Source organism: Embiotoca jacksoni, unplaced genomic scaffold (assembly GCF_022577435.1).
Source record: "Embiotoca jacksoni isolate LCO1_2020_lvr unplaced genomic scaffold, fEmbJac1.0.p SCAF_40, whole genome shotgun sequence".
In the NCBI taxonomy this organism is placed as follows: Eukaryota; Metazoa; Chordata; class Actinopteri; family Embiotocidae; genus Embiotoca; species Embiotoca jacksoni.
The window spans coordinates 884,766-899,052 of NW_027185393.1; the positions used below are offsets into that span (position 1 = coordinate 884,766).

General features: G+C 41.5%; 2 protein-coding genes across 2 annotated transcripts; one reads left to right on the plus strand and one right to left on the minus strand.

Moving 5' to 3' along the window:
* Nucleotides 1–3,149: 3,149 nt before the first annotated feature.
* LOC138209793 (transmembrane protein 26-like) lies at nucleotides 3,150–8,885 on the minus strand. The gene is made up of 6 exons (XM_069168602.1): nucleotides 8,696–8,885; nucleotides 8,448–8,544; nucleotides 8,257–8,340; nucleotides 5,950–6,149; nucleotides 5,696–5,775; nucleotides 3,150–4,358 (listed from the first exon to the last, which is right to left on the minus strand). The coding sequence occupies exons 1-6, from the start codon at nucleotides 8,881–8,883 to the stop codon at nucleotides 4,108–4,110; spliced, it is 900 nt and encodes a 299-aa protein (XP_069024703.1). The 5' UTR covers nucleotides 8,884–8,885; the 3' UTR covers nucleotides 3,150–4,107.
* Nucleotides 8,886–10,519: 1,634 nt separating this feature from the next.
* On the plus strand, nucleotides 10,520–13,964 carry cabcoco1 (ciliary associated calcium binding coiled-coil 1). The gene is made up of 6 exons (XM_069168603.1): nucleotides 10,520–10,635; nucleotides 10,715–10,797; nucleotides 11,597–11,766; nucleotides 12,693–12,837; nucleotides 13,381–13,453; nucleotides 13,531–13,964. Exons 1-6 carry the CDS (start codon nucleotides 10,591–10,593, stop codon nucleotides 13,606–13,608), a joined length of 594 nt encoding a protein of 197 aa, XP_069024704.1. The 5' UTR covers nucleotides 10,520–10,590; the 3' UTR covers nucleotides 13,609–13,964.
* The last annotated feature ends 323 nt before the right edge of the window (nucleotides 13,965–14,287 follow it).

The window sequence follows — 14,287 nt, forward strand, 5'->3', positions numbered from 1 at the left end:
GTGCCGCATGTGACGTAGAGAGACGAGGCGGGGAGAGCCGGTGAAATCAGGGAGGAGGAGGAGGAAGAGGAGGAAGAGGAGACTGTGACGATTCATCCATCAGCTGCAGGTTGTGGCAGCTACGGGAACGATGCTGCTCAGGATGACGTGAATAAGGTTGAGGCTGCTGAGGCAACTTCCCCTTTCTGACTTTTATTTTATTAGATCTATTGGGGAAAAAAAAACTCGTCTAATTATAAATCAGGCCTTACAAATGATTTTCTAAAGCTACTTCTTTGTGAAAAGAAACCTGGGTTTATTTGTTTTCCTCTAATAATGATGAATAATATGCAGTTCTGGCATTGCAGAGCTTTTTTAACTGTTTGCAGGCGATGTGACCTTTTTCTACATTAGTGAAACGCCACTTCCTTTCCAGCTTTTGCAATGTTTGCATTTTCCAGCGAACATTTTAAAATAGTTTATTTAGCTTAAAAAGTAGTAGAATTTTCTCAACGTCTAACCCTTCAGTGTTATGATGTCAGAGTATGACCCAAAACACAAGTAAGATCATCTCTTTTAATAATACAGTGCGAAAACAAAAACAAAATTTATTAAGGGAAAATCCACATGCTCGGTCAAGCACAGACCCAGGTTTAAAATATCCAGGTAAAGAATCCCAAAAATCCAGATAAGCATTAACACAGAGGTATCAATGGGAAATGCAAAAGCAGAATCCAGGAGGCAATAAATGGTCAAAACACAAAAAAAAAACAACCGTAGATTTTATCTTAGAGATATGCTCGCCACGATGACAGTAAGAACCTTTTAACTATTTAACCTTAAATTGTATGTTTGCTCTTTTGGAATTAATTCAGTAAAATATTTTAAAGTATCTATCACAGTGGTCCATTATCCATGGACTGCTCTCTACCACTCAAGGTGGCAAAATAATGTAAAATTTTGAAAAGATGTCTAGGAGATATATTGTTTAAACCATAGCTGAGTGACAGCTTTAAGGTCGGCACATCATACTCGTAGCTCCCACACTTAAGACACAAATCAGATGAAGTGAATGTTGATATTCAGTTTTGCTAAAAGCAAAAATATTTTAATTCAATGATCTTTATTCATAGGTGATCAGAAAGGAGCATTACATTTTATTTGGATTCTTAATGCTCGTGCGAGTCTTACAAGTTAACTGTTACAGGACAGTTTTAAGAATCTGGGCCCATTTCCGTCCCTGCTACTGACAATTTAAGTTAAAACCTCGCTGTTCTTCTTAGTTGTTATCTCTCAGGAGGACCGCAATGTTAGCACTGGGCATCTACTTCCACAAAGACCCGGAGGATCTGGTGCAGGAGTACATGGCGTGTTCAAAAGTAGGTGGTACTTTTGCCACATTTCAAAAAAGTAAGTTTGTTTTAAGGTTTGTTATAAGCAAGCATATCTTTGAAGAAATTATTTTACTTTCACCTGGATGTGACTGCGGTCGATACACTAAGTGCTAGAGGGAACAGAGTCAGGATGTACGTCACCAGAGACACCCAGCAGTGACTGTTCTACTGTGGGAGTCATCCGATGGTGTGGTGATGCTTCAGGATCTGGAGAACGTGGCCCTTGCAATTGGCATGCTGTTTGGACTTTTGTATGCCTTAGAAAGGAGGTAACCGTCAAGACTACACTGCACCTTCTGAGGTAATAATGGAGTGGGATGCAACTGAACTGTCAAGGCAGAACCAAAATACACCAGTGAGCACAGCTCACACCTGTTTATGGCTCACTGAGCCCAGAGCAGTTATTGCAGCTCTTTATTACTGACTGACGGGTGTAGCTGGTCCTTTATTACTGACTGAGAGGTGTAGCTGGTCCTTTATTACTGACTGAGGGGTGGAGCTGGTCCCTTATTACTGACTGAGAGGTGGAGCTGGTCCCGTATTACTGACTGAGGGGTGGAGCTGGTCCTTTATTACTGACTGATGGGTGTAGCTGGTCCTTTATTACTGACTGAGGGGTGGAGCTGGTCCTTTATTACTGACTGAGAGGTGGAGCTGGTCCTTTATTACTGACTGAGGTGGAGCTGGTCCTTTATTACTGACTGAGGGGTGTAACTGGTCCTTTATTACTGACTGAGAGGTGGAGCTGGTCCTTTATTACTGACTGAGGGGTGGAGCTGGTCCTTTATTACTGACTGAGGGGTGGAGCTGGTCCTTTATTACTGACTGAGAGGTGGAGCTGGTCCTTTATTACTGACTGATGGGTGTAGCTGGTCCTTTATTACTGACTGAGGGGTGGAGCTGGTCCTTTATTACTGACTGAGGGGTGGAGCTGGTCCTTTATTACTGACTGAGGGGTGGAGCTGGTCCTTTATTACTGACTGAGGTGGAGCTGGTCCTTTATTACTGACTGAGGGGTGTAACTGGTCCTTTATTACTGACTGAGAGGTGGAGCTGGTCCTTTATTACTGACTGAGGGGTGGAGCTGGTCCTTTATTACTGACTGAGGGGTGTAGCTGGTCCTTTATTACTGACTGAGAGGTGGAGCTGGTCCTTTATTACTGACTGAGGGGTGGAGCTGGTCCTTTATTGCTGACTGAGGGGTGGAGCTGGTCCTTTATTGCTGACTGAGGGGTGGAGCTGGTCCCTTATTGCTGACTGAGGGGTGGAGCTGGTCCCTTATTACTGACTGAGGGGTGGAGCTGGTCCTTTATTACTGACTGAGGGGTGGAGCTGGTCCTTTATTACTGACTGAGGGGTGTAGCTGGTCCCTTATTACTGACTGAGGGGTGGAGCTGGTCCCTTATTACTGACTGAGAGGTGGAGCTGGTCCTTTATTACTGACTGAGGGGTGTAGCTGGTCCTTTATTACTGACTGAGAGGTGGAGCTGGTCCTTTATTACTGACTGAGAGGTGGAGCTGGTCCTTTATTACTGACTGAGAGGTGGAGCTGGTCCTTTATTACTGACTGAGGGGTGGAGCTGGTCCTTTATTAGTATTAGTAAAGTATTAGAACAAGAAAATGTTTTGCTCCTATTTTAATTGTAATTTATTGTTTATTTTTCAAATAGATTTTTAAATTACATTTATAAATATATAAAAGCAAATTTGGACAATTAAAACTATGTAATTAACATTTAAAAAAAATTGTAATTAAGTGATCAAATAGTATTGGAATTAAAGGGAGTTAATAGTGTAGGAATAAAGTGATCAATTTGTGTTTGGGTTAAATGATCAAAGAGGTTAATTTACTTAATTTAATCAAGTTTCAATAACTTTGTACCAACACAAAATACTCGTGTATAAAAACGTCGTGTTGATTTAACACAATCCTGTAAGTTGCTACCAAAGAAAACTTCTTGTACCAATGTCCACTATTGAATTCAATAAATCCAATGTGTCTTCTTTGCAGTGACAGGAGATCAAGTGATTAATGCACACAGCTGGAAACAATCAGGAAGGGAAGACAAGAGGACACAGGTGGGAAGACAAGAGGACACAGGTGGGAAGACAAGAGGACACAAGTGGGAAGTTAAGAGAACAGGAGAGATGAGAAGGTGAGTTATCAAAATAAAACAGGAAGTGCACATGAAAGACTTAAAGGACAGAGAGACAGAAAGGACAGAGAGGGCAGAGAGACAGAGAGGACCGAATGATGAGGAAAAAACTTATCAACGTAAACGGACTAAAATGGACAGGAAGAAAACGACAGAAGACATATAACTAAACAACAAGCATGAACTGTGACATCATCAGAAAGGTTATAAAAAGCTGTCATCTCAAAAGTAACTGAAGCCGTTAGAAATACAGTGAAGGAAAAACTACAATTTTTACCTCTGGGATTTAGTGGAGTAGAAATGTAAAGTTGTATAAAATGGAAACACTAAAGTACACTATAAATCCCTTGTACTTGTACCTGAGTGAACGTACTTGATTACATTCCATCGCTGCTGTTATGTCACATCATAAGTAGAAAGCTACAGAAACTGTGTGAATGTCCTTATGAGAAGACTGGAGTGTCTTTTACAGCTAAAACAGAGACATTAGTCCACTGCTTGGAGGTTTAGACAAAGAAAAAGTGTCAACCGCGTCCAGTAAACAGTAATGTCACTCTGAACTGGAGTTCGATCCAGTCTCAGGACGTCTTGTCACAGATGAGGACGGACAGCCGGTAGATGTTGAGAACCACAACCAGGAAGTTCTTGATGGCGAAGAAGATGAGCATCTGGTGCACCACGTTGAAGTAAATCATGACCGTGAGGCGGACGACCAGGAACGGGCCGTCCTGGATGAACAGAGTCTCCACTGTGCTCCAGATGTCCGTCCTGAGGTGAGAGAGGAGAGACGGCGCCGGTTCTGAGAGGTCCTCCCGAGACGCACCGATTACTGTTGAAACAGAGGAGAAACTCCTAAACCAGCTCCTGTTCAGTTGGAATCTGTCATATGGTTATTGAAAAGATGCCCGTCAGCCTCCTTGTGATCCACTGAGGTTGGTCCTGCTGGTTCTGGTGTTCTGGTCGGTCTCAGAGACTCACGTCTTTCCTGAGGCCCGCAGCAGGTCACACATCCCTCAGAGCTCCAATGCACAAACGCTCCTAACTTCGTTTAAATCAGCTTTCTACCCGTGTAGCTTCCTAAAGACTTACGTACAGTAGTTCTTTATGATAATGACTGTTTTATCACCTTATTACATGAAGCCCAGTATTCCCTCTCCTTGTGCTTTGGCCCGAGAAAAATATCTGACAGCTAGAATTCAAAGTAAAGTTTTTAGCGGTCTTCTTAATGTTGTCAGAATTATGCCCTCAGTTTTAGAAAGTTTTTCATTAGTGAATTTTTTTTAAAATGTTCTCAGGTATTGACGGTGTTTTCACATACGGTGCTTTTTAAACAAACCAAACTCAGTCTCCTTAAAGTAAAACGAAAAGTGTCCCAACAGGAAAAGGACTCAGTTCTTTTAGCGTTCACATTGGTGTGTTTATTAAAAAGACTCACTTCTGTTTCTGCTCCACTTCAGCTCTGATGATCAGAGGATATGATGTCCTCGGTGTGTTAGGAGCAGGAAGTGTTTTATTCCTCTTTCAGGTAGAATAATGTTCCCTAAGAACATTCTCAAAATATTTTGTCGAAACATTCCTAAAATGTTTTTAGCACATTTATTTAATAATCCCAGAATGTAATAATTCGGTAGGATAACATACTTTAAAATCAATAAACAAGCGTTATGCATGAACACTTTATCCATATGTTCAGAATGTTTTAACTTTCATGACATTCCAGTTAAACGTTGCAGAAAACATTCCTAAAAAAATTGCATTATTATTGAAAACATAACAAATGTTTGGTGGTAATGAAATTGTTTTTAGATGCTTAAATATTTAAAATTTGTTTTTATATAATGTTATCCCACCTTCAAATAGAACATTTAAGGAACAAAAAAAGAAACTTCCAGCCAAAAACTTTCCTTGAACGTTGCATTTGTCTCGCTGGGCTGTGAATTATGTTCACCAGTAAGTCTCCCTGTCTCGTCTACGGTTTAATGCCGAGCAGGCAGTATGCAGCGTCTACCAGGGGGTTTGTGTGAAAATGTCTGTCTGTAGCTGCTGGAACTGAGACAGACAGGAGCAAAGTTTGAAAACAAAGCCGAGACCAAAACAAAACCTCAAAGAGGGCTAAAAAGCTCAGGAACAGCTGCCAGCTGTGTTGGTGTCCTCACTGCAGCCTACCTGAGAAATGAAGAGGAAACTGCAGCATGCTCCAAGTCCACACAGCCAGAATGATGTACACCATGGCTGGACTGCTGTCCCTGTTACACACACACACACACACACACACACACACACACACACACTCACACACACACACACACACACACACACACACACACACACACACACACACACACAGTTTGATTGTTTAATTCATTAATTAAATGTAACATCTTCATTTCTCTCCCTCCTGCTGTCCTCCGTTTACTCACTTGATGTCAGACAGCGTTTCGGAGGTGAACTCCAGGATGTCGGCGGCCGTGCCCACGAAGATGAGCAGTAACTGGGAGAGCTGGTCTCTGGTCAGTTCTCCAGCAGCGGGCAGCAGCCATTTTCCCAAGATCAGTAAGATGAGCAGGATCTGGTGTAAAGCAAGTATCCAGTCGTTGGCACACACCGCGGTCATCGGGAGCTGTGGAGGGGAAATAAGTCCGACTGAGGAACACAACAGGACACAGAATCTGTGTCCATCTATAGAGCACACTAATGTCGTGTTCCAGATGTTCTACTTGTGGTCCAGATGTTCTAATGTGTACTAACTCTCTCTATTCTGAGTGCGTCAGTGTGTTCACACTGTCAGTACAGAAACATGCAGAAAACTACAAGTACCAGGATGTGACCTCGAACCCTCGAAAGGTTGACTGACTCGATATTATTAACATTTTACAAATTCACTGGATTCTATGAGACCATTAAGCAATTTATCCTTAAACAGCAAAGTTAGAAACTACCGAGCACAAAACCTTGGCAACAAGGTGAGCGTCCAGTATCTCACTGCGGTTATCAAGTGGTCCAGTGTTTCGTCGACCCACGACACCTGTAGAAGGCTCAACAGCAGTCCTGGCGTCCCAGAACTGCCCTCAATCCTCACACCCACCACCCCTAATCTACTTGTACCTGCATACTTTGGCAACGTTATCTTTGCTCAAAGCCACGAGGTCATACGTGCTACACACGACCACCACCAACTTTGCTTTACCGGCAGATCCAAACACCGCCCTGTTCAGCTGCTTCATCTCCCTCGCCTGCCTGCTGCAGGCTCCGCCCACTGACTCCAAGCTCCCTCCATAGTGCTGTTGTTGACCACGCAACGAACCCTCGTTGGGCCACCCTGATGCTCCCCCCGCCCCGCTACCTCAGCTGCTAGTTCTGAGAATCTTTCCCTTTTCCTCTCATACGCCTCATCAGTATAATCTTCCCACGGCACTGTCAGCTCAATGAAATAATCTATTCACTCGCTATCTGACCTCTCTACAATGTCTGGCCTCCGGCTTTCTTGTGGAATCAGCATCTTTCCACCCAGATCTCCCTGCGTGTCCCAGTCCTTCCTTTATTTAACACACTAACAGCTGGCCCGTCTGGGTCCGTTCCTCCCTCTCTAACTAAACTAATAGCTGTCTTACTGTTTCCTCTCTTCCTGACATTACTTCCACTCTCCTCTTCTTGATGACATCAGCCAGGCACCTTCAGAATCTGGTTCAGCCTCCATGTGTACCTATCGTGTGTCAAAATAATCTTACAACCTGACAGGATGTGCTTTACGGTTCCTACCGCTGAGCATAAGGGACCGTCATACAGCAGAACGCCTCTACGACTGGACTCCATGGACCACAGGTCCTTCCAACTAAGTCTTCTCTTGTCTACCCTGAGCACCTGCCCAAACATATCTCTATGGTTACCCCTCATGACGCACCTGATCAATCACTGGCTTCCTCCTCTCTGCAGGGCCAGCCTTACTCCACACTGGACCCCCTGTTCTCAGCCCTTTAGCATCCCCTTCCTCGCTGCACCACCTCTGCCTGCCTAATTGCTGCCTGCCTTGAATTCCTCTTTCTTCCTGTCCTTAGCGCTGGGGCCAACTTCCACTCCTACCGTAGCACACTTAAATGCTGAAAAACTGAAGTGGTCTATAGAGGGAGATTTTCTCAATTACTGCTCAATTTTCATTAATACACATTATGTACAGGTCATTTTCAAGTAAACATTTTTCATTTTGAAGCTACACTTTAAAAAGAAAGTTTGTAATGTGGGATAAAGCTGCTCTTCTGTACAGAAAACAAACATTGTGCAGACCAGAATTTTCATGTTTAGCTTGTAATTGTTTTTATTGAGGGCGGCACATTTCATTAACAGCAGCTGGCTCGATGAACACCCACAAGCCTCACAACGGCCTCTTTGAGGTGAACCAGTTTTACCAAACTCTGAGAGAAAAAAGAGCCACTGTCTAGACGTGTGAGGACATGCAGCAACTTTGAACACAAAACTGAAAGCTGAAGAAGTTGAAGAACTACATCATGACCACAAAAGACGTTTTACTCATTTACAGAAGTCAAACCACATGTCATTCATTCATTTCACATGTCTAAGCATGAACTAAATTTAGAATAAAGGTTGACAAATACGCACAATAAATCCACATTTTTAACATATTAACCTCTGAATAAGTTTGAACCATTTTAAGTAAAGCATTGTATGAATACTTTTTAAAACAGTTTGGTAACTTTCACCGTGACACCTACCTTGAATCCCTCACTGTTGCTGGTTGAGTTCATCCACTGTCTGAAGAGACTCTTAATATTTTCAGTCGAGTCAAGTCTGTCACACTAGAAGGACAGACAAAAAAATAACACTGAACATTTACTATTAACTCAATAATAAGGTGTGAAACTCGCAGACCAGGACATAATAGACATTAATAGACGGATGATACCCTCGAGTCAGTGGATTTGTTGTCCTGGTGGTGAAGCTCTAAAATCCATATGGATGGGATGATACTGATGAGGAAGAGAAAGATTGCTGGAGAGAACCTGAAGAAAGAAATAGACAAATATTGTCTGAATACTAACGTTTCCTCTCTTTACTGTTCCTTACAACCTGCCAGTTAGAATCTAGTTAAATATTATTAAATCGGGGAACCAGAATGGAGCAAATTACAACAGTAGTAATAGTGGATAATACCATTTGTAATCATTCCCTCTCCTTCTCTTCAGGGTCAGGATCATCTCAGCCACCAGTGGTAGGTAGAGGACGGTCAGTAGCCAGTAGAGTCCGTCGTCCTTCACCCACACTACTCTCCACACTCCTATGAGAGAGACGAGGATGAAGAGAGACCTGGTCACCACGGCACAAATGAACTTGAAGAACATGTTGGAAGAGCAGCAGCAGTCCCAGCAGCAGCAGGGAACACCGGGAGGTAGCTGGAGGTCTGGAGGAGTTCAGTGGCACAAAACAAGTGCAGTAAAGTGAAGTTGTTGCTGGAGGCGTGCCCCACGCCTCCAGCAACAACTTCACTTTACTGCTGTGTTGTTCCAGTCTGTGTAACGTGACAGTCGCCTTTTGAGACATGTGTCTGTGGTATGTGGTCTGTACAAGTCAGGGATAATCTGATGAGTTTTATCTGCTTGTAAAATTAGCTGCAGTCACTGACATGCATCTTTGAAGGATCAGTCTGGTGAGAGTTTTTATTGTTGTCAACAAATATGAGAACCAACAGTGAACGTGTTAACAAGTACCGTGTAGCAAAGGCTGATACATCTGTGAGAGAGCTTCAGTGTTAAGTGAGCCACACCGGTAAATTTGAGTTTATTAACATGAACACACATGTCTAGTTCATTTGGACTTTTCCTGCTGCCACATATATTCACTCGGTCACCAAAATGTGTATTAATCCGTTCCTGAAAATAGTTCAAATGTACTATTTTCTCCTGTTTGAGTAACACTCGCTAAAAACTGTTTTTGGAAATGACTGAGTCTTTTTCAAAATAAAACATTTAGCTGTGTGAACACACTATTACAGACCACTTGGCTTTTATGGGTGAAGCTTTCACAATCTCATAAAAAACAAAACAAAACAAACAAAAAAAACAGTTTGAAGCATTAAGACATAAGCGTTTGTTTAAAGAAAAATGTTCCTGTCTGGCAGAAATGTAGGTCCTTTTCAGCTGAGCTGAAGGCTCAACCAGACAATCACAGGGTGTTAATAAATACATTTCAGCTGTAAAGATAATTGTTGACCAAAGATGGTATAATTCCTAACTGGTCCTTAAATATTGTGATGCTATGTGATAACATTTAAACAGAATATATACAAATACTAAAGTTGATTTCTCAATTCAATTAATGTTTCTCTTGACCTTTGGTACAGGACTATCAAAAGTATAGATTTCACATAAAAATACTATCTAATAATCGAGTCCAGTCCAATTGTTCAGGCCTTCAAAAACCAGGACTGTTAAATTAGATCACAAATCGTTGTATTGTTTTTCTTTTTTTTACGTTTGCCAGAAGCAGAAGATTATGAAAAATAACTTGTAAATGTAAATCTCTCAGAAAACATAATAGTTAGAAGTAACACCAATTCTGACTTTAATCATTCTTATACACATATAGACTATAATCATATACATATGGGCTAGTAAATAGATTGAAAAAAAAAAGTGCATTAAAAGACCAGTAAACGCTATCACCCTATAATACACAGATGAAGAACTGATTAGTTATTTATTTTTTCTATTGCCTAAACATGGGCCTACAGTTTCTTTTAAAAACAAAACACATGCCATCATTAAATATAGCATGCAGCTCGGATTTATATAATAGCACAGAAATAACGGATAAGGAACAGTGATACTAACTAAAGTTTGATTGAAATTCTACAGGTACAATTTTCTCCTGTGAAATTAGTTGGGTTTTTTTTATTGTAGTTTGTCATGTTTGCAGAAAACAACAAAATGTCGCGTTAGAGAGCGTTTGTGGGGAGAAAAGCCGTTATGTCCGAGACCTGAGGCGGAAGGACGGGACCTGAACACATCGCGTCGACGGAGTGTTGCCGTGACAACGACCACAGCGTCAACATGTCCGGAGGAGCGCCACGTCCTGAGACAAAGGAGCAGCAGAAAGTAAAGGATCAGCAATCACGATTTTGCATCTGTTGTTAGTTTGTTGTGTTTTACGTTTGTCTTCCCCTGTGGGAAACAGGAAGTCGTCTTCCTCCAGTGGGAAGCGCTGCAGCACCAACAAATCCGAGACCTGCTGCAGAAGACCGCGGAGGAGGTGGAGGCGTAAGTTACTGCGTCATTACGTCATTACGTCACTGCGTCACTGTCTGCTAATTTATAAACTCACTTAAATACAGTCAGTGATGGAAGTGAATGGAGACCAAAGCTATTTATAATCATGTTTGACACGTTATGTTCCTCTCAGAAACTGGAAAAATTAGGCTATTCATCAACTATGTGAGATAAATGTGGTTAGTGTTCGTAGTTCCTCTGGTTTATGGAGGAAACAGCATTAGATATGTTACATCCACTCTACTCTCAACTTTGGAGCTGCTGAGCTAACAATGCGTAATTAAAATGTTGAATCATTCACTTTTCAAACACATCTACCGTCTGTCCGTCCAAACATACTTCAAACATACAGTCTTCTCACTTTTATTTGTACAGTAGTTATGGTTTATGTTGTTAAATTTACATTTTAAAAGCCTACACACATTAGCAAACTACATATTTAATAAAACCACATCCATACATTGTTTAAGCCATAGTTTGGGATTTTTTTTTTTTTTTTTTGAGGGGGGGGAGGGATGCTAAAAAGTGTTACAACTGTCCCTGATCTCCCCGACGGGGTTCCTCATCCTCATCAACTGCAGTGTTTTTGTAGATAATGAAACTTCAAGCTGAGTAAGTTATTTAGTTTGAATGCTAGAAGGTATGTTTGGCCTTTTATATGTACATAATATACAACCTCAATGGGAGCTATCGCCCTGAAGTACTGTTCCAGCAAGGGTCCCTGGAGAGTTACCGATATGGAACTGTGATCGTGAAATAGTTGTAGCCCGCATGTGCTCTGTGTTTTCAGAGAGCTGGAGGAGGTCCTGGGCCTCAAGCAGCGCCAGATTTGCATGAAGCAGGCCGTCCTGCTCGACTACTTCGTCTGTGGTTTCTGTTGGGCTCAAGACGCCAACTTCACCCCCACACAGACCTCCTTCACCATGGCTGTGCTGCACATCCTGCTGGATAACATCAGAGGTGGGAGGACACGCAGAGAGAGGGGATGACAGGCTGACGTACGTTAGAGGGGGTGTTCATGTAGTGACACAGGTCGGGAGACAAAACAGTCCACCTTTTAAAGTTACAGTCTATTTAGGGAAAGTTTGCCTCCTGTGATTCCTCCGAAAGTAGTTCCTTGTCAAGCGAGTGGTTCACCTGAAAAAACATGTTTGCCCCGAGTTTCTCCCGTATTTTGAGATCTTCTGCTGGCATCCACTCGTTTTGTTGTTTCAGTAAACTCTCATGATTGACATGGACCCATAAGTTTAGTATGTGTATGTGTTATATGTCATTTGCCAAGTTGCCAGAGTGTGTAATAAACAGTCTATTCATACAACCCACACACTTCAATTTCAACCCAAATATCACTGCAACCTGCTTTCCCCATAAACTCTGAACTTTTGGACCCGTATTTGCACTACATTGTGTGTATTATTGTTTTTGTTTGTTTTTTGTAGTTGTTGTTTTGTTGTTGTTGCATATTTATGCTTTTTTTGTTTTGTCTATTTATTTTGCACACAGTAGGACTGTGAGAAACGTTTTTTCAATCCACCTGAATGTCTGTATGTCATTTGGTGGATTGACGTTAAAGAAGTTGAAGTTGAAGGCTGTGGGGAAGGATGTGGTTAAAATAATTTGTATCTTTTCCTTTACTCATATACAAGATAGATCCAAATAGATTTGCAGCTGCAACAGTAATGTTTACAACAGCAAAGTCACTTTAAACTAGAATAAGATCTCACTGAAAAGAAATCTAAAAAGGTCAATAAGATAAATGATGTTCCTCATATCCGTTGAAATATATGTTTTAACACGAGGTTCCCCTCATGTTAATGTCCAAAATGTGTTGCCATTTTCCGTTTATATCAGATTGCACTGGTGTATTCTGTTGTATTATATTTCAGAGAAGCAGATGGGTTTGGTGGACAACCTGATGCAGTTTGCTGAGGCCTTGGGGGCTGCCTGCCAGTGCTCCTCTTCACCGGACGACACCGCTTCACTTCTCGATGCTGAAGAAGCTGCAACACTCGTATGTTACATCAGAAACAAGTAAATACCTTTTTTTTGGTCTAATCTCTGGTCTCTGACTCATTCAGACAAGCTTGATCATTAGAAGTTGATACCTGCTGTAAATCCCTGCCAATATGTTCATGTGGGACCAGCATGGTGAACTGACACGCTGTTATAAATATGTGTGTGTCCATTCGCTCTTTGCAGGTGATGGTACAGTAGGCTACACGAACCAGCATACAACAACACAAATGTAGTTGTGTAGTGGGAAAAGAAGTAAAGACAACATGCTTGCTATTTAAAATTTCTTAAAGTAGTCACTGTTTGCCTTGATGATATTTGACCATTTTATTGGAAATATGTCAAACAGCTTCAGAAGTTCATTACCTGGAATAGTTTTTCATTAACAGGTGAGTCTTGTCAAAAGCAAAAAAAATATATATACTTGAAATCCTGTCCAGTGTGTTGTGTTTATATTGCATCATTTAATATAGATGTATCAGAGAGGTCTGTGCTCTTATCGGCTACGTTGTGTTTAAATAATTGAAGTGACACAGTGACCATATGTTGTGTTGGTTGCAGTCTGTTTCAGAAATACAGACTGTATGAGCTTCTCTTCACCACACCCAGAGAGGAGCTGCTGACCAGCGCCGAGGTGAGGCGGCCTCTGACTCTTCAGTGTGTCTGTATCTTTGTGACTTTAAGTAATCTTTTAAATATTCTGTGTTTCAGAGGACCGTGGAGGTGTTCAGCTTTCAGGAGGTCACCCCTCTGGAGGAAGGCATTCCCACTCACCTCTATATCCAGTAAATCCCTCTGCCTGCTGTTCAGATAGTTGAACAGGTGAAGAGGAATGGATGGATGGTCTGAATTATTGTCTATTGTCTGGTATTGTATTGTTTGTATGTAGGCTATATAACCAGACCACAGGTCTACATGTTTGACTGTTTCTGTTCCAGTCACTCAGGTCATTTTATTAGACTCCATTCAATGAAGAAAGTAACAGACCAATGACTTGATCATTTATTATAAAGTAAGTTAATATTTAGACTTTTTATGGGTCCATTGGTATATAACAAAAGTTAGAAATGATTAAATGTAACCTCACAGTATACGAATTGCCTGTTTATGATAAATGAGAAAATAATAATAAATCTTTACGTTGGCCTCGTATCTAATTCATCTGACCAGTGCTATAATATTATACAGTTTGTCTAGATCACCCTTGTGTCTGTAATGACGCTGTCTAGCAGCACAACATTTTACTCATGTAGAGTAGAACTCTGAAGCTTACTTATATTTTAGAGTATTTTTGGTAAAAAAAAAAAAAAGTAATAATTTCGAAAAGGTATTGTTTGCTTGCATGCTTGTGCATGGGGTCGGCGCAGTGGTGCAATGGTGAGCACTTATCGCCTCGCAGCATGTTCTCCCTGAGCCTGCGTGGGTTCTCTCCGGCTTCTGCCCACCGTCCAAATAAACATGCAGGTCA